Source organism: Rhinolophus ferrumequinum, chromosome 19, assembly GCF_004115265.2.
Source record: "Rhinolophus ferrumequinum isolate MPI-CBG mRhiFer1 chromosome 19, mRhiFer1_v1.p, whole genome shotgun sequence".
NCBI classification, from domain to species: domain Eukaryota; kingdom Metazoa; phylum Chordata; class Mammalia; order Chiroptera; family Rhinolophidae; genus Rhinolophus; species Rhinolophus ferrumequinum.
The window spans coordinates 10,692,880-10,713,833 of NC_046302.1; the positions used below are offsets into that span (position 1 = coordinate 10,692,880).

General features: G+C 37.3%; 1 protein-coding gene across 1 annotated transcript in view; it reads left to right on the top strand.

Moving 5' to 3' along the window:
- Positions 1–20,954, top strand: part of LAMA1 (laminin subunit alpha 1) — a 159,963-nt gene that overhangs the window by 53,708 nt on the left and 85,301 nt on the right. Inside the window, exons 4-16 of the mRNA XM_033087811.1 lie at positions 2,424–2,666; positions 3,640–3,819; positions 6,650–6,739; positions 7,770–7,887; positions 8,845–9,023; positions 9,735–9,840; positions 12,049–12,209; positions 13,170–13,310; positions 14,563–14,736; positions 16,156–16,257; positions 17,278–17,489; positions 18,270–18,381; positions 20,484–20,594. Coding sequence (XP_032943702.1) covers positions 2,424–2,666; positions 3,640–3,819; positions 6,650–6,739; positions 7,770–7,887; positions 8,845–9,023; positions 9,735–9,840; positions 12,049–12,209; positions 13,170–13,310; positions 14,563–14,736; positions 16,156–16,257; positions 17,278–17,489; positions 18,270–18,381; positions 20,484–20,594 — 1,929 coding nt within the window. The remainder of the gene's footprint in view (positions 1–2,423; positions 2,667–3,639; positions 3,820–6,649; positions 6,740–7,769; positions 7,888–8,844; positions 9,024–9,734; positions 9,841–12,048; positions 12,210–13,169; positions 13,311–14,562; positions 14,737–16,155; positions 16,258–17,277; positions 17,490–18,269; positions 18,382–20,483; positions 20,595–20,954) is intronic.

Genomic DNA, 20,954 nt, shown 5'->3' on the forward strand with positions numbered 1-20,954 from the left:
TTCTCTTAGAAATTATTCTGTCAAAAGAAAACAACTATATCCATGTATTTTTAAATGTTATTTCATGCAAGAAGTACAATTGAATAAAATTACAAATATAAACATGAAAAAAAAAGTATCACACCTAACCTCACTTGCAGACTAAACTTGGCTACGGGACATTCCTTGTAGATGAGCAGAGTTATTATAGTAAGATAAAAATCTTCCTTCTTAGGGAATGATTCAGTAGATGAATGTAAAATTCTTTGTTTTATGGGGGGTTAATTTTAAGGAGCTTTTGTATTTCTGCAATTGGTAAGAGCTAAGCTGAGGAAAACTAAAACAAAACAAACAAACAAACAAACAAAAAGCAAAGAGCCCAAAGGCAATAAAATTCAGAGAACTGAATAATGACTTCCTTCCCAATGCCTACACAAATAGATAGACACATAAACACACATAGGTATATAAGCATTTGCATACATATATGACATATATATTTTAAAAAAATACTTGACTTTGGTTTAAAAAAATCACCTCTGTCAATATGGGTTGGAGGAAATCTTGAGTAGATAGAAGTTCACATGGAAGAAGGCATTTTTTTGTTGTTGCTTGCAACCCCAATTTTAGTAATCTAAGTTTGTAATCTCAGTTTACTATTAGAAAAGTGATGCTTGCTAAGGCCGAGTTACTAAAACAAGGAATATAATATTGTCACCATTTTTGTCGCAATTCAGAAAACATTTGGAGTTTTGTATTCTGTTCATGGGAACCACATTTTAAAATTAGATGTTGTCCAGAGCATTGGGGCAAGATGATGATGTCTTATTAAATGATGAATATTTTAAGGAAATCAGAATATTGATGTTGAAAACTTTGGATTCTAGAGTAATATATGATAGTTACATTCAAATGTTTGAAGGACAATTACATGAAAGTGGAATCAAAACCTTTCCTCCAGAGCATCGATTTTGTGGGACACCCTGAATCAATGCAAGGAAAGATCCTCTAATGTGAAGTTTTCAGAAGACAAAAGAACCGTCTTAGGAGCAAATGAAATTCCTGTCACTGCAAATACTCCCACAGGGGCTGGTTGTTGGAGAGATGATTCCTTCTAAGTGCTGAATTATGGGCTAGATATCTACAAGGGTTCCTTCCAAATTCAAGATCTGTCTGGCTAGTTTCCTCATGTTGTTAGTTATCATCTACACCCCTTTTGCCCTGTTTGCTTCTCTTCTACTAGGTAACTTTAAGTTTTTTTAACTAATAGGCTTTACTTTTTTTGAGCAGTTTTAGGTTTATGGAAAAATGAGCACAAAGTACAAGGGTCCCATATTTCCCCATGTCCATCTGATTCCCCTATTGTTCACATTTTGCATTAGTGAGGAACATTCCTTTCAATTGATGAGCCCATGTTCATGTATCATTATTAACTAAGTCCGTAATTTACATGAGGGTTCACTCTTTGTGTTGTACACTCTATGGGTCTTGACAAATATATCATATGTGTCCACCATTACGGTATCATACAGTTTCACTGCCCTAAAAATCCCCTGTGCTCCCTTTATTCCTTTCTTCCTCAACACTAACCACTGTCAACCACTGATCTTTTTACTATCTGTATAGTTTTACCTTTTCCAGAATGTAATATAGTTGCAATTACACAATATGTAGCATTTTCAGATTGGTTTCTTTCACTTAGCAACATGCTTTTAAGGTTTTATGTATTTTTGTGGCACGAGGGCTCATTTCTTTTTATCACTGAATAATACTCCATTATAGGGATATATCACTCTTTGTTTATTCATTCACTTATGGACGTTTTCAATTCATTTGGGTAAATACCAAGGAGTACAATTTCTGGGTTGTATGGTAAGAGTATGTTTAGCTTTGTAAGAAACTACCAAAAAGTCTTCCAAAGGGGCTGTACCATTTTGCATCGCCACCAGCAATGAATGAGAGTTCCTGTTGCTCCACGTCCTTGTCAGCATTTGGTGGTATCAGTGTTTTGAATGTTAACCATTCTGTTAGGCACACATGTTGTAGACTGACTTTTTTTCTCATATTGAGATATGTTATCTCCAAATAGCTATGAAAAATACATTTAATACTACTATTAATGTAATATAATACAACTATTATCATTCATGATCCAGATGGAGAAAGACATTGGAAATAAGACTGCAAGCACTTATGTTAATAGTAATACTACTACTAATAACAATACAACTTTCTGAGTGCTTTTTGAATTTACTTTGAAAACAGATGCCACCAGGAGAACATTCACAAGTCATATTTCCGATTAACACTTATAAGCAGCCATCCTCCAAAGCATTAGGGACATTGGCAATCATTGTATAACAGTCGCTCTCTCAAGAGGCCCTTTTTCTTTTGAGCAGTTGTCACTGATTCTTGATTGAGAGTTTTCAGTTTCTTTGTTTCAGGTTTTTCAAGTCGCCTATGTCATCATCAAAGCTGCTAATGCCCCTCGCCCCGGAAACTGGATTTTGGAGCGTTCTCTGGATGGCACCAACTTTAGCCCCTGGCAGTATTATGCAGTTAGTGACACGGAGTGTTTGACTCGTTACAATATAACCCCAAGACGGGGGCCACCCACTTACAGGGCCGATGATGAAGTGATCTGTACCTCGTATTATTCTAGGCTGGTGCCACTGGAGCATGGAGAGGTACTGTACCCACTGCAGTGATGTCTGTTTTTCGTCAGACCACGCCCCCACCTCAAAGGTTAAGGTAGCCATCACAAAAGCCAACGTGAAACACACAAAATGGATCTCTCTTAGTGCTGACCACAAAGACCTTTAATATAACAATTCTAGCTGTGTTTAATGTATCATTGACTGGTGTTGACTGATGATTGATTTCATAACCAATACACTTCATCTCATTTCTTCCCTTCAAGGAGATCCCTGTCTTCACTCGGCTGTGATTTAGTAACTCCCTCAGACCCTCCTCAGAGCATCGTTCCCATAACACCAGGGCGAGAACATTTGTTGAGATATTCAAGAAAGAGCTTACATGCCTCTAAAAGATCTAGTTCCCAATTTTCTCTGCAAATTCTCCTTCTTTTTCGTAGTGTTGAGGGTTGGAGATGGCTTGTGAAGTATTCCAGCTCAGTGCTCAACACGCCCAGATTGTACACACTTTATAAAAGTCAGAGCATAATCCAAAACAAGCCATTGTTTCCTAGCACTGGCTTGATGAGATAAAACTACAAAAACTCTCCCAAGTGCTCTGCACAGCAGGAACCCAGCATTGTTTCAAGAGCCAGACTCATTGAGCTTAGTGGGTATTACAAAGCTTTCTGGCATTTTCTCTCATTCTCCCAAGTCTATGCATGGCATCCAGAATTTTCTTCAGAGAAGTCATAGCCTATTGATACATGTTAAAATACCCTCACCACACTGGGAGAAATGCTCCTGTTAAAAGGTTCCAGCAATTTCAGAGATAACTTCAAATTAATTGAAGACATTTTGTGTTCATGATGTTTACAAGTAGTTAACAAATGTTAGGTTTCTGCAAGAAGCTAGTTGCTTGGTATGATTTTAGGTGGTATCAGTAAAGATTGTGTCCTGAAGTTAAACACCCGGGGCTATATTTTTGCATGCTTAAATTGACATTTGTTTCTTTTGATGTCTTTAGATTCATACATCCTTAATCAATGGCAGACCAAGTGCTGATGATCTTTCCCCCAAGTTGTTGGAATTTACTTCTGCACGATATATCCGCCTTCGCCTACAGCGCATCAGAACCCTCAATGCTGATCTTATGACCCTCAGCCACCGTGACCCTAAAGACCTGGATCCTATTGTGACAAGACGAGTAAGTCTATGGCAGCACTGCTGACCATGTGAACTTTATTTTATTTAAAGGAAATATACTTTTCTTTTTGGTTGGCATTTTCCTTCCAGGTGGGCCTTTTTGCTTATGTTATTGAAGACCGTTACATATGCTTTGTTCAAATGCCACCTTTAAACTAGGTGATGGTTCTGACATCATGTCCTCATGTCCCCTTACCCTCACCCTATCCCAGCCATGACATAGAGAATGTAGCAGTCATTTTTCTTCACCTTCTAGTATGTCTCCACGTCTAATCTTCCGCAAGAGAGGGATGTTCCTTTTTTTCATTTAAAAGAAAATTTTAAAGTTTGACATATCAGTTACATTGAAGAAAATTTCACAGATTTTAAGTGTATAGTTAAGTGTACAAGGCTTGTTTGGACAAACATTTTCAAATCCCTTGGGTAAACCTAGGAGTGGAATTACTGAGTTATAGGATAGCTGTATGTTTAATTTTTAAGAATTTGCTAAGCCTTCTCAAAAGTAAGTGTACCATTTTAGGGGTGGCTGGATGGCTCAGCTGGTTAGAGCGTGAGCTCTTAACGACAAGGTTGCAGGTTCAATTCCCTCATGGGATCGTGGGCTACGCCCCCTGCAACTAAGATTGAAGAAGACGATGACTTGGAGCTGAGCTGCGCCCTCCACAACTAGATTGAAGGACAACGACTTGACTTGGAGCTGATGGGCCCTGGAGAAACAAATCGTTTCCCAACATTCCCAAATTAAATAAATAAATAATAAATAAATAAGTAAGTAAGTAAATAAATAAATAAAAATAAAAAAAGTAAGTGTACCATTTTACAGACCAGCAAAGTGTGAGAATTTTGGCTACCCCACGTGTTTTAACATATTTGGTTTGTTGGTCATTTTTATGTCAACTTTCTAATATACATACTTGTATAATGGCATCTCCTTGTGATATTAATTTGTATTTCTTTGATGACTAATGTTGAGCATGTGCTTACTGGTATCTGATCAAATTTTTGTCCATTTATAAATAGGGTTATCTGTCTCTTTATTACTGAGTTATAAAAGATCTTTATATATTTTGTATATAGTCCTTTGTCAGATGTGTTTCTATTGCAAATTTTTCTCTGTCAGGAGCCTTGCTTATTACTTTCCTGACTATGACTTTTGATGAGTATAGGTTTTAATTTTGATGAAATCCAACTTATCATTTTTTCTTTTGTAGTTAATGCTTTCTGTATCTTCTCTGAAAAATATTTGCTTGTCCCAAGTTTACAAAGATATTATACTATGCTTTTTTTCTAGTAGCTTTATAGTTTTAGCTTTTACAGCTGCTATCATTTCAAATGAATTTTTGTGTTTAGTGTGAGATAGGGGTCAAGGTTCTTTTGTTCCTCATATACATGTATAACTGTTCCAGCATCATTTGTGGAAAACACTTTCCTTTCCCCTATTAAATTGTTTTGGTGCCCTGTTGAAACTCCTTTGACCTTATCTTTGTGGGTCTATTTCTGGACTCTATTCTGTCCCATTGATCTATTTGTCTATCCTAATGCTAATTACAAACTTTCTTGATTATTGTAGCTTTGCAGTAAGTGTTGAACTCAGTTCTTTTTCAAGATTATTTTGCCTATTCTGAATTCATTGTATTTCCTTATACATTTTAGAATTAGTTTGTTAATTTCTAGCCCCCAAAAAGAAGAAAAAAATCCTGCTAAGATTTTCACTGGTATTACACTGATTCTAGATCAGTTTAGGAAGAATTGTGGAACACATTTTGACAATATTGGATCATCTAGTCCATAACATGCTATATCTCTTTACTTAGCTAGGTCTTCTTTAATTCCTCTTGTCATTGCTTTATTATTTGTTTATTCGAACAACCTTTCTTCAATTTATTCTTAAGTTTTTTATGTTTTTAAATGTTAGTGTTAATAGTTTGCTTTCTAAGTTTATTTTCTATTTATTCATTGCTAGTGTATGGAAATGCAATTCATTTTTGTTTATTGATTTTGTACATTGAAACATTGTCAAATTCACATATTATTTCTAGTAGTTTTTGGGTAGATTTTCTATGTACACAATCATGCTATCTACAAATAATGACAGTTCAGTCTTACTGTGCACTTTGTATGTCTATGCTTTTTCTTGAATTATTGAACTGGCTGGCATCTCCCACAGAATGTTGAATAGAAATGGTGAGGAAAGCATTGAAGAGGAAAGCATTTAATCTTTCACTGTTAGCTCTAGGTTTTCCATAGATGCCTTGTGTTAAGCTGAAGAATTTCTCTTTTACTTCTGATTTGCTGAGTTTTTTTGTTTGTTTGTTTTGTTTGGTTTTTTGTTTTAAATGAATGGTGTTGAATTTCATAAAATGCTTTTTATGAATCTAAGGAAATGATCATATGACTTTTCTCCTTGATTCTGTTCATGTAGTAATTTACTTTTTTTGGTTTTTATGTGTTAAATTAACTTTGCACTCCAGATGAATCTTACTCGGTCATGAGTTTATTATCCTTTTTATATAGTGCTGTATTCAAGTTAGCAATATATCTTAGGGTTTTCAGTAGCATGGGTTTTGAACATGTGACTGCCTTGGTTTAAGATGAAGCCAAGTTGAGAAATACTTTTAGACGCCTGTGGTTACTGTTGATGAGCGAATTAAACATTACTTCTTTTAATTGGACACAAAAATTCTTTTTGCATGAAATATATTTTAAAATGCATATCTAATTATTTTTCAGAATTCCAATAACAACTGAGATATTTGTTGGAGTGCCAACATTTTCTTTTCACTGAAATAGAAGAGGTTTTAATTTTTTTCTGTAACTTTCTTTTACTTTAGTATTACTACTCAATAAAAGACATTTCTGTTGGAGGAATGTGTATTTGTTATGGCCATGCTAGTAGCTGCCCATGGGATGAAAGTACAAAGGTGAGTTCTACTTTTCACATTTTGCTAAAACTACAAATGGAAGTTGTATCTATGCTTGTATTGTGCTTTTCTTTTAAGGCAAATAAAATCATTTTGCATAAATTAATTTTAAATAAATAATTTTTTTTACTGTAATAATTTCCTTTTAAAATGAAATAATTTTCTTTTAAGGCAAATAAAATCATGCTGTTGAAAGGCATAAAATCATGCTGCAAGAAAGATTTTCTGATAATCTGATAACTAGTTTCAGTGTTTGTTTGTTTGTTTTTTGTTAAGTCACCATAAACTTTCTTTTTTTTTCAAAATTTTCATTTTGCTTTGTTTGGAGCATATATTTCCAATTAAATCTTTACTGTGAGTTTTTTTAGTAAAATACATATAACAAAATTTACTATTTTAATTATTTTAAATGTACAATTCACTGTCCATATCATTTTGAAGCTCTCCTCTGTAAGACAGTCAAGCAAAAAACATGTGCAGTTATAAATTATGTTTACATTTTTTAAAAGAAGGATTCTCTCCCTCCCATTTTCTCCCTCTTCCATTTTTGTGGTACTAAAAGCAAGATAAAGTTTATTTGTTTTAGCATAATATTCAGTGAATAAGATGACATCTCTTCTTATTTTAAACAATTTACACGAAGTTACTTCTTTTTTCCAATTTTTGTAATAATTTAACTCTTGAATACGATTATTCTCTTATTGATGCTGAAAAATATGTAGATGAATCTCAAGAAAGTTGTTAATAGGAGCTTTCAAACCCTCATAGTCAGTGTCTCTTTTTTGAAAAGTTTTTGTTAGGTAATTCCTGTTTTAGTTTTGCTTTATTCCTCCTTACTTCTGTTTGTACTAAGTCATACATGTGTATTTTTCTCTAAAAATTAAATGCCAGTTTGTTTTTGTATAGCCACATATCCTCGATTGTAAAGTCTTGCTACATTTTTTTTACTGTAATAATTTCCTTTTAAAATGAAATTAAGAAAAATATGCAGGTAAGTTTTCAGATGCAATTTTGTATTCCTGTTTTTTAGAAACTACAGTGTCAATGTGAACATAACACCTGTGGACAGAGCTGCAGTAGCTGTTGTCCTGGATACCATCAGCAGCCCTGGAGGCCCGGGACCATTTCTTCTGGTAACATGTGTGAAGGTAAGTCCTCTGAGAATTGGAAGAATGTAGAACTTTTCCCTCCTCTCAGTATGCTTAAGCTTGTGGTGTCTTAACAACATTGGTAATTAGTAAATGACTTGTTTTCTTAGATAGTCATATTCAAATAGTTCCCGTAGGTCCAGATTACCTTAATAAAATTTAAACTATTGAAACTTAAAATGTACCTTTATGGATTTGCTGTTTTATCTAAGATTCCCCTTCCCATAGATTCATTTATTCTTTATTAATTTGGATTTAATTTTTAAATAGGCAATAATTTCACAAGATTCCAACATCTGACAATATATAAAACTATGTAGTGAAAGACATTACTTCCACTCTATCTCGATCCTTCCCACTTTTTTTTATTTCCTAGTGTGTTTTTCCTGAAATTTTTGATGCAAATAAAGCATATATTAACATATTTCTGCACCTCACACTGTTTGTACACAGAACCTGACATATTTCGTGTGCCATCCTATACATTGCTTTACAATGCAACCATATAGCTGGACAAAATATTTTCCTATATTAGCAAAATGAAATGCTATTTTTAAAAATAATAGCACTGAATTCCATTGTATGGATATAATATAATTAAAACTGTTAACATAATTAACAAAATATCTGTGGATACTTTGGTTGTTACCAGTCTTTTGTTAACTTAAGCAATAGTGCAATGATTAAACCTGTACATGTCTTTGACGAGTGTGCAACCACTTCTGCAAGATATAATCACAGAAGATAGACTGATGGATCAAATGGGAACAGACATTCATAATTCTGATAGCTTCCCCCAATTGCCCTCCGTAAGATTGGCTATATCTTACTAAAATTACTTATTCTATAATTTTAAGTAAAACTTACAGTCATAGAAACTTACTTAGGGTGGGAAGTGTTTTCCTTAGATAGACAAAATATATACATATTAATTGAGATGCTAAAATATTCTCCTAGAATGTAATTGTCACAATAAAGCCAAAGACTGTTACTATGACGAAAGTGTTGCAAATCAGAAGAGAAGTTTGAATACTGCTGGAGAGTTCAGAGGAGGAGGGGTTTGCATAAATTGCCTGCAGAACACCGTGGGAATCAATTGTGAAACCTGTATCGATGGATATTATAGACCACACAAAGTAAGAGTGTTTCTTTGCCATAGCTGAGCTTCATTGTCTTCCCATAGTGGAAAAGAGACTTCCCCAAGTGTCAGCCTCAGTATTGGTGACTCATTTTCTTTTGTAATATTTCATTTATATTCTTATTATGCTAGTAGTGTTCTTCAGATATCAATTTCCTAATCTACCTGTCCTGTTTTCTTGCTCAGAGAAGGATATCTACTCTTTTTTATTCAACTTGAATTCAGGGCCCCTTGGCTGTGCAAGCTCAGAGTTTTGTAATACTGTCTATGTGAAGAGTCAGCCAGTAACTAAAGCAGCTGTATCTGAGCACAGGAAGCAGTCATTCAGTTCTCAATGGACTTGATATGTTGTTGTCACATGAATCCCTGTGATTGGCTGGTCATAGGTGACCAGATGAATATATAAGTGATGCTTATATATGGCTGTGACAGATAGCAGAGTGAGAGGGGGCTGGGTATCAGTGACAATAGGAAAGGTGACATTTGGCTAATGATACTAGCTGCTGTTACCATTGAAAAGATGTTTGGGGATTTCTAGCTTGAGTTCACCTTATCTTCCTGATACCTATACCCCCTGGGTACACAATATCATTGTAATAGTCACATCTGGGATAAAGTTGATACTTTGTCATTGGTATTATTGTTTATTTTATTGTTAATATTGCTGTGATTTCTAATAAGATAATCCAGGACAACCTTTGCCTTTTAGGTGTCTCCTTATGAGGACAACCCTTGCCATCCTTGTGACTGTGACCCTTTGGGGTCCTTCAGTTCTGTGTGTATTAAGGATGATCTCCATTCTGATTTACACAAAGGTAAGTACTTGATTCATTTTTGTGCTTGTAATTGATTTTTTTTTTCCTGATAGAAGATTTGCACCTAGTGGAACTATTACTATATTGCGTAGCAATTTGGTGATATGATTTGGTGTTGCTTCTTTTGATCACCAAATATTTGTCAAGCACCTACTATGTGTCAGGCAGTTTTCTACGACCTAGGAACATATACTTGAACAAGATGACTAAGGTCCCTGCTCACAGGCAGACACTAAACAAACGCATGCACGTGTAATATAATGCCAGGTGAGGATAAGGGCGATGGGCATGAAACAAAATCAGGAATCATGATTGGAGTGAGACAGGGTGTAGAGACGGCAAAGCCGGGGTGATGAAATGACATTTGAGAGGTTAATTGAGCATTTGATGAAAGAAGAAATAAGGGTCAGCTTAAAATCCTACACGGAACACAGTAAATAGCAATCAGTCTATTTAGCTCCTAGAAGACACTTAGAGGGCTTTAGCATACATCTTATCTCAAAAGCAAGCAAATCTTCCAGTTAAGTTTGTAAATGTCAGTGTCCTTTCCTTTTCAAAAACTGGCCAATGGATTTGCAAATACTTGAGTATTCTGAAGAGTTTGCATCTGTTGAAAGACTTCTGTGACCCCATCAAATTGTGTCACTAGCAGTTAAAACGGATATTGACCTGCAGGGAAGCAGGTGCCAACTGGGGGGCCCACCAGCACCCTGGAGGGTAAATTATACAACCGAATTGATTCTTAAATGCCACTGTCAATGAGAAGATGATGATGATGATAATGACACCCTTGATTGACTATATATCTATATCTATATCTATATATATAGATATATATATATATCTATCTATATATATATAGCCAAAAAAATATATACACATTTTAAGAAAGCAAAACTGTATTAAAATTGTAATAATCAATATATACCAATAACAAAAGATGAATACAAGTCACGTTTGACTTTTGCAATTACAAGAGGTGCTAAAAGTGGTTACCATCAGCATCCAGACACTTCTGATTATGGCGAACTACTGCTTGAGCAACGTTGACCAAAGTGTCCACTTGCATATGTTTTTTTGGCATCTCTGGTGTGTGTGTGTTTGTGTGTGTGTGTGTGTGTGTATTTATTTATTTTAACCTCAACCGTAGCAGAGGAAATCATTTAACCCATTTTACAGGCAAGGAAACTGTAGCTCAAAGCAGTTAAATTAAGAATGTTGGCTGAGGTTTTACAACCAGGAAGTTTCAGAGCTGGCATTAAAAGCAAATATAGTGCTTATTGACCTCTACCATTTGTCTCTGTGTTTAAAAACAAAAACAAAAACATGCATTTTGTGATATAATTCACTGCCAGATAGCATAGTACACTCACTTAACATGTGCAATGTTTTTTGGCAGTTTCATGGTGCAGCCATCACCACAATCTACAATAACGTATTGGTGCATTTTCATCGCTCCGTAGAGAAAGCCCTTACCCAGTGGCACTCATTACTATTTCCCTTCACCCGTCTTCCCAGCCCTAGGCAAATGCTAATCTACTTTCTTTATATAGATTTGCTTATGCTGAACAATTCATATAAATAGAACCATACAACATAGTCTTTTGTGACTGGCTTCTTTCACTCAGCATAATGTTTTCAAGGTTCATCCATACTGTAGCATGACTCAGTACTTCAATCTTTTTTATTGCTGAATGATACTCCATGGATATATTATTGTATATATCCTTTCATGAGTTGATGAAAATTTGGATTGTTTAGACTTTTTGGCTACTATGAATAATGCTGCTACAAACATTAAGCCCTTAATTCTAAAGAACACAGTTGTACACAGTGTTTTGTGGATGTATGTTGCTATTTTTCTTGGGTAAATACTTAGGAGTGAAATTGCTGGATCGTATGGGAACTGAGTGCTTAACATTTTGAAGAACTGCCAAACGTTTTTCCAAAGGTACTGCACCATTTTACATTCTCATCAGCCTCTGTGCTTTTTCATCTTTGTTTCCTTTCTTTAAAACAGGGGTTGACAAACTATTGTCCACGGACTATAACTGGCACTGCCTGTTTTTGTAAATTAAGTTTTACTGTTTATGTATTATATATGGCTGCTTTCATGCAATAATGGCAGAGCTGAATATACTAGTTGCAACCGAGACTCTGGCCAAAAAGCCTAAAATATTTAGTTCATTGCCCTTCTTTTCTTCCCAGGGAAATGGCCAGGTCAATGTGCATGCAAGGAAGGTTATGCAGGAGAAAAATGCGATCACTGCCAATTTGGCTTTAAGGGTTACCCAGCTTGTGTCCGCTGTGACTGTAGTCCAGCTGGCAGTGTGAATGAGGACCCATGCTCGGAGCCGTGTCTCTGTAAGGTACGTGTGGAGGTTAAAACTGTCTCTGAGTTTCCTTTGAGGCTTCCTGAAAAAGGAATGCATTCCATTGGCTCAGATGATCAGTTCCTAAGCAAAGCAGCGAGGTGTAAGCAGAAGTCTTCCCTCCTCAACAGTTTCCTGAGAAACATGACATTATGTCACAGCAAGTTGGCCATAGTGTACGTCCTTGGACTTAGATGGGCACCTGGCTCTTTTTAGGTGCCTTATGGGTAGTGGTCATATATTCTAGAGGTATTTCTGTGACTTCCTGAATGAAACCAAATACTACACTTCTTAGGCTGACCTTTACCTCTTCTGTGACATTCTTTTTTCGCTTTATGTTGAGAGGAGAACTGTGCAAACACTAAATTTCTAAAAACATTCATTAATGGCAGACACGTTACTTTTTATTTCTCTTGCAAAGGAATTGAACAACGATAAGGCATGCCTTAATTTGGTACCAGGGAGGTGTTTCATTTGGCCATCTGATATTAATAACTATATCCCCCTTAATTCTAAAGACTTCCAGGTGTATCTTATGTGCTTATTTCCAATGTAAGCAGAATCTTAGGCACATGTGACATATGACTAAAAATAATCTTGAGCATTTATTAATAAGACGAACAGTTGTATAGCCCTCTTCAGATTTTAAATGCTTGAAAGTTCAGCAAAAATGAAAGATTTAAAATAATACAAAAAAGCATTTAAATATTGAAAAAGCATTTAAATGTAATGATTAAGCTCTAAGATCCTTAGCCTCATTCTTGACTACAAAATCAAATGACAAGTATTTAAAAATATCTGTTCTGGAAATATTAGCATCCTGATGCTTCACATTTACTTTGAGCATCTTTTTATTTACCTGCTTCTCTGGATTACCAAACACCTTTCTTGTTAATGTCATTTTTTATTCTGTCTACCTATTCGTTTCAAAAGCTAACCTTTTACTCTAACTTGCAGGAAAATGTTGAGGGGAAACACTGTGATCACTGCAAGCCAGGATTTTATAACTTGAAGGAAAGAAACCCCCAGGGCTGCTCTGAGTGCTTCTGCTTTGGTGTTTCCGATGTCTGTGACAGCCTTTCTTGGTCCATCGGTCAGGTGCGCGCAAGTTCCTAGAGCCAGGATTTAATAAGTGCACCCCCTCGAAGGAGCTCTCTAGGAGCTGTATCACAAAGCAATGAGGCTGCCTTTCTCTGTGATGCTGTTTTCATCCATTTGCAATGACATTGGGCATGGATCAAAGGCAGCCCACTATTAAAGTGTTGCTGAAGTTTTCTTCTAGGTCACGGGTTTGTTCCCACATACATTTCTCTATTGAAACAATAGGATTATTGTTATTACAGTATTGTAGAATGCATTGTGCTTAAATTTCTTCTGTGGGGAAATGTATCCAGTTGTGAAATCAGTTCTCACCCCACCTGCCCCATGCTGGTCTCAGGCCAGGAAGCACACCAGGACACGGGGACATGGAGACTTTTCTAGATCAAAGACGCTGGCTAGGATGGGGTGGGCAGAGGGTGATGAAGGCATTATGAGGGCAGGCAAGGGGTCCCCATTTGTTTTAGGAACTGGGATTTCTGGGGTGATGAGTTCAAGGGGGGTGCCAAATGGTGACTAAGGGAGAGAATGTGATGCCCGGAGGTTAGGAGGAGCTTCAGGGCTAACCTGGGATAATCACCTCGTCTACCCGTGTCCCACCTCAGGAGACCTGTATTCAGCATGTGGGGTAGGGGGCGGGTAGGGACGCTATTCCCTGACTCTCCTCCTTTCCTTTTCTCCCTCCTTCCCTTACCATCAGGCTGGTGAGGAGTGGGGGCAGCCTGGGGGGAGGGAAAGGGAACTCTGATCAATACTTGAGAATAGAGGTGAGTTCCTGTGGGTGATCACTTGTCATCTCTATGTAGGTGACAAATTGTGAGGCTCGGACCAGGAGGTTATTTTTATACACTTTTTTGCATTTGGCTAAAAAGTAGGGGGTAACAAGAAAGGAGAAGTCAGAGTTATCAGAAGACATCTTATTCAATGCATTTATTAAGTTTTTTGCTATTTTTTAATCTAAAAAAAAGATCGCTGGCCTTCACAGCTCTGCTTGCCTGTTTGCTTATACTTGATCTGGATTTGGGGGATGTGTGGCTCGTTTTCAGATTTTCCTGGTCCTTCGACAAATAGAAGGGTCACAGATCCTGCAGTTCTCTGTCCTGCATGTGTCAGCTGCATCCCTAGTTAAGCTTTTTGGGTCTGCCGCCTCATTGCAAAGAAGCCTGGGTGCATTAGCGCTAGCCTAGGTGAAATCTAAGGTAACTGCTATTTCATATGCTATAATGCTTGAATTTTTTTTTTTTTTGGTAAGGTGAAAGACATGTCCGGGTGGCTGGTCACAGACTTGATCAGTCCAAATAAGATCCCGTCTCAGCAGGACGTGCTGGGCGGACATCATCAGGTCAGCATCAACAACACGGCGGTCATGCGCAGGCTGACTTCCAAGTATTATTGGTCAGCCCCGGAGGCTTACCTCGGAAATAAGGTACTTCTGGTGACAGTGTCTTAGACAAAGATCTCAGAGCACATCAAGAGAAAACTTACGGTGGCATTTTAGGTAGTAGTCCTATTGGTCACTTCAATGTTTGACAGAAAATTAGAGTATTTACTGACACCTGACGCACACAGTCTTTTTATGTTTGACTTTTTATTATCATTAAAATAGGAACTTTGGTTCTTTTTTGGCCCCATCATAGACAGTCTGTTGTATGAAGTCCCGTCCCTTCTCCTGTGACAGACTTTCTGTTTTCCTCTGGGTTCCTGGATCACTTGGGCCTTTGTGAAGTGTCAGTCACACCCTGCTTTGTTTAGTTAGCTGTGTACTTATCTTAGCCTGGCGTAGAGAAGACACTGGGAAACGTGCTCAGGGACCACTGCGCTGTCCCCTGGTTTCATTATCATGGAGACTGTTGCTCATATAAAGTTCACATTTATGAACAGACAGAATCTTTTCCATGTTTAGAAAATGCTAAATGGTGATTCTATGAAGTGGAAAGTTTGTTAATATGTGTTAACCTTTTCCTTCACTGACTTAGTTCCATTCCTCCTAATTATGCCACTTCTCTCCAGATTCTAATCGATCTGAAAATATGTTAAGTGGCATCTCTCTCAAAAACTATGGTTCCCTGCTCATCTTTACCATGTGTTTGGTTTGTTTTTAAGTAATGGTATGTTTTCATAGTAGTATAGGTCTTGTAGCTTGGGAAATTTCTGGTTTGATGATTATATTTTAATTTTATAGCTTGTTTTATATATGTTTAAGTAGTCTTTATTTTTGAAAATAATTATTTTTTCCCATCAAATTATAATCCTAAAAGATGTTTTCTATTTATAACATGATCTTATCACCAAAGGTCAATAGTTTTGTTTTGTTTTTTAATCTCTTGAGATCACCTCTCCAATTTTATGGTGTAAAGATTGGATTTTGAACATTACATTGTTGTAACATACGTGGCAGAAATAAAATCTCTATTTTACATTAAAGGATATCTGATCAGGAAGAAAAACCTTTAGTTCTTTCTTTAGCTGTTCAAACATGTTCCTTATTATTCTCCTACAAGCAGGGCGATGAGATCCAAATGTTGAGACTGTAGCCATGGATCACACTCTCCACCCTGTACAATGTTTAAGTGAAATAAATATCTGTTGTGTGACTAGCAGACGTTTATAGTCATTTACCTTGGAGCCTCTAAGAGGGAGTGCATTTTGGTAATACCGATTACACAAAACACTCATATCATAAGCTTCCTTTCTACTGCCTTTAATGTGAACTGCCTTATACATTGTGGCCACTCAGACACCTTGCAGCCTAGTTGTTTCCAGATGGCTCCTAGTGACCACTTTCCCTGCTGAGGGGCTATGGTCACTTCCCCCCTTGGTGTTCCCTGTCACTTAAACGTTCCAGCTGACTGCATTTGGCGGATTCCTGAAGTACACGGTGTCCTATGACATTCCTGTGGAAACGGTGGACAGTGACCTCATGTCTCATGCCGATGTTATCATTAAGGTAATTGCTTTTACATTGCTCTGCTCTAGAGCTGAAGCGCTTAGGGTGGTGACACTTTTATGATTCGAAGTGGCTAAGCAAGGCCATAGTCACAAGTTGCTCATGGCCAGGTGGCCATTAGCAGGATTCGCCTTGTCTGGACACAGAGACACTGAGTGTGAGAATTCTGTCTTAGGGCCCATTTCCGGAATGGCCTCAGGGCAGCACTTGTCCCTCATCCCCGATCCCCGCAGCCACCTGTCTTTTCATATTTTAAAGGGCCGGGAGTTTTTGCTTTGACATTGGAACTACCTTTTTGGCTCTTTAAGTCCCCCTTCCCCTCCTGCCACATTGCCTGCCCACATGAATGATTAGGCAGCAGTACTTGGCAATGTGGGGACAGGAGATGCATTGTCATTTTTGCCCTGATCCTCTGTCCTTGTCTCTGTCCCTGTATCCTCCCCACTCTTCATCTCCCCCTCCATCATAAAAAGACCCAGCTCAGCCTCTCCTGGAAGGATGCCCAGAGTGGTAAGAAACCACTTCAGGTTCTCACCTGCCGTGTCGGCTCTCATCTCTTTCTACCTTACATGACCTGTACCTCCAACTTCAACCTGCAGCAATTGGAAACTGACATCAACACAGATTTTGCTAAGAGCAATTTTTAACAGAAAATTTGTTAACGACTTTTATGAAAAGTTAGAGGTATATTTACATCTTTTCTCTACTTTTGTTCTTCAGTTAAAGATTAGGGGTGTCAGATTGGTTGCTTTGAGGAAAATGGTGGGCAAATGCATGGTTTTATTTCTTTTCTGAGATCCCAACAAAGAGTGTAGTTTTTAGATTTATTATTCACATCCCTCGGGGGGAACACAGTGAAACATCTCTGATAGTTCTGGACTGAGTTATAGACAGCATTACATGTTCGCCACAAGAACATAGTAAAAATGAAAAGCCACATTGCTGAACACAAAATTTGCTTTCATTTCTTGATCATGAAATTGAATTACAAATGTATTTCGTCTTGTTTTTAAATATTAGGGAAATGGACTTACTTTAAGCACCCAGGCTGAGGGCCTGTCATTGCAACCTTATGAAGAGTACTTGAATGCGGTTAGACTTGTGCCTGAGAACTTCCGGGATTTTAATAACAAAAGGGAGATAGATCGGGATCAGCTGATGACTGTCCTTGCCAATGTGACACATCTCTTGATCAGAGCCAACTATAATTCTGCAAAAATGGCTCTTTACAGGTGTGTATTGAAAGGGAGGGAAAACTTATAGTGAGGCTACTTCACTCTTGTCTTTATTTATTATTATATATTTAAGCTTAATATATTTTACTCAGTTATTTTAAGGACACAATGGAATTCACTGTCCTAAAATTACATATCATTATGATAATATTATTGAAGATATAAGAATAGTTTTTCATGACAAATGTATCTAGTAGTAGATAGACTTGACATCAGGATCAGAAACTTCCAGGGTTTCTGATCCTGAGAAATGCCTGACAAGTTAATAATTGTCTAGACCATGCTGCATCTGCTTTTCACCCTCCTGATATTAATGGTCTTAGATTTTACACAGTCTATTGAAGCTAATGTGTCTATTTTATTACTTCGAGAAGATCAATTTCTGGCAATGCCAGGCTAAGCATAAACGTTAAGTTCAGGTAAAGCAAAGGCAGAATTACACGTTTAAGGATAATCTCTCTGTTTTGAGATAAGGTCATTACATTTCAGAAATCAATAAGGATTGATTTTTCTGAAGTGCTTCAACTCAGAATGGGTAACATCACACCTTTCTCACAGCTGTCTATAGATAGCAGCATGACTTTGCTCCAAATGTTAAAGGCATTTTCAGGGAATATGTACTTTCAGAAAGCGTACTGCTGTGAAAATCTTTAGTTACTTACAAAAACCACATCACCGTTTTGTTTGAATTAAGTCTTCTTTAAGTATCCATCTTCATTGGTGTTAGATGTCATTTGTGAGTATGGAAGCCATATAACAACCACCTTCTATTTGTAGGTTGGAGTCTGTCTCTCTGGACATAGCTAGCCCTAATGTCATAGACCTGGCACTGGCCACTGATGTGGAGCACTGCGAATGTCCCCAAGGCCATGCAGGGATCTCTTGTGAGGTAATATGCCTCCTCCTGCTTTGTCTTCTTCCTTTTCTGTTTCCTAAGGGGAAAAAAAAACACAATGAAGGTGATACAATGATGCACATTTGAATTTTAACTTTAGAAACCTAATGTTTCTAAACTTCAGACTTTTGGGGACTATAGGAATATTGAAAGCCACATTGTTTTAAAAAACCTGATTCCTCTTCCAGAGGCACTATTCTGAGCTCTTTCCCTATGTTACCTCATTTAATCCTGGCAACAACCATATCAGGTATGTACTTCATATATTTTCTGTTCTGCGGATTAGGAAACTGAGGCACAGAAAGATTAAGTAACTTGACCAAGGTCACACAGCTAAGAAGTAGTCAAATCAGGATTTAAATTTTATCTCTCTGTTAACCACCACTCCATTCTGCCTCTCATTATTCATTATTGACTATGATTGTAAACATTTGTCAGGGCTATGATTTCTTGGCAATCATTTTTACAAAGTGAGCTTTTAACCTATAATTTGCTTTTATGAATCTTTATCAGTTATAAACTTTGCAGTTAATAAAATTGGCTTAATGCTTCATGGTGTAGATATATAATTAAATATGTCTATTTTAAATATATATATATATATGTATATATATATATTTTTTTTTCCCAACCAATGAATTTTTTTTTTAGATCTCAAACATTTATTTTCAGGCCCAACAAATGTTTGTAGGTCCTAATCCCTGAGTGTATGATGCTTAATGGATAAATGACCCTAAGGCCACCTTGTAGTGTGTAGGAATAGGAGAGCCTAGAGCGGGCAGCCAGGTAGAATCACGGAAGTAGAAGGCGGGAGAGCTGCACCAGAAGGGGGCAGCAGTGAGCAGCTGTTGCTGGAGAATAAGTCACTACGCTTTGGAGGGAAATGTGCTGATGTGTAGGGATGACTCAAGTAAGCACAAGAAGCTTAATACATGTTTTCAAGTGTTTTCGTTAAACAGAAGAACGCATTATTTAATCACACTCTTATTCAGAAGCTGACTTAAAGAATCAGGAAACTATTGGTAATGAATGGAATTTTTGGTAGCCCTCTAACCACCACACAGACCTCCAGGCAGCTACTTGCTCAACACCCATCTGTAGACAAGGCGATTGTCCCCAAGGGGAGCATGGCTGCAGGGAGGTGTTAGGGGACTTTCCCAAGGTAGTGTGAATGAATGCATTTATATATTATCTATATAATGAAAATGCACTTTAAGAATTCTTATAATAATAAAAACAAAATCCACACCCATTCCTCCCATGCCTCCATGGGACTGTGCTGGCCTCCAAATTACTTATTCCCTGGTCTGCACTATAAACATGTCTGGTGTCTGCTGCAGCCCTGGGCAGCCTGTGGACACGGGTCCTGGAGGTGTGCACACCTGTCTCTGAACCATCCCACTAGCACAATGGGTGCATTATCTAAGTGCCCCGTGTTCCAGATTCCATATCTATAAAATAGAAGTAATATTTCTCAGGGTTGTCATGAGGATTGAATGAATTTCTGTGTCTGGAGTGGTTCCTGCTCCTCAGAGCGGGGAGTGGCATCCTCAATACCTACTTGCCCGTCCAGCACTTACACCTCAGACAGCATACCTACAATGTTTGCTCAGTTAAACTGCATTTAAACTGAAACAGCCCTGCATTTGCATACTTTTCATGAATTTTAAGCAAGAGAAAAAAAATAAGGATGAAAAAGAAAATCCTCTTGATTGAAACATTGGTTACACGTCCGAGTGTTACATGATTTCTAAGAATATTGCAGTGGAATACCGTTAAGGTGTATGCTGACTCATTAAGTTTTTGTGTACACGTCTCTACCTTTAAAAATAAACATGCAGCTAGATTACGGTGATGGTGGTACAACTCGGTAAGTTTACTAAAAAGTCATTGACTTGCACTCTTAAAATGGCTGCATTTTGTGGCATGTAAATGATATCTTGATAAAGATGTTTGGGGAAAAAAGAAAAAAGAAATAAGTTTCTCTGTTCATGGAAAACTGAGCAGTTTATGTTTCTAATGTATTGGGAAGAAGATGATTTGTGTCATGTACAAAGTTGCCTTCAGCAGCATGGGTTGTCCATTCTTCTTTGCAGTCCTGCCTCTCTGGCTATTACCGCGTGGATGGAATACTATTTGGAGGAATTTGTCAGCCCTGTGAATGCCACGGCCATGCAGCTGAGTGTAGCATTCACGGCGATTGCTTTGTGAGTCTTACCGGAACCTTGAATGTCCCCTCCTACCCACCCCAAAGCCATCTGCTTGTGTAGAAGTGACTAAAAAAAAGAATGATTCCTCCACAGGAGAATGTCCCTGCCCTTGTAGACCCCAAAGGAAATTTGCAGACTTAAGTTCATGTTATAAAATGTTTCCTTCTTTTTTCCCCCTTTTTTTGGGGAAAAAAAAAAAAGTTACTTTGGTGACAGTGGAAAAAGGATATATAACTTCATTGTAGGTTTTCTATTAGAACAATAAAAAGTAATTATTTACTTTGCAAGAGCCATGTAAAGGTAGAAAATGTCCACTGATTAAATTAAAAGGGTCAGGTCTTTTAAATGCAAATGCAA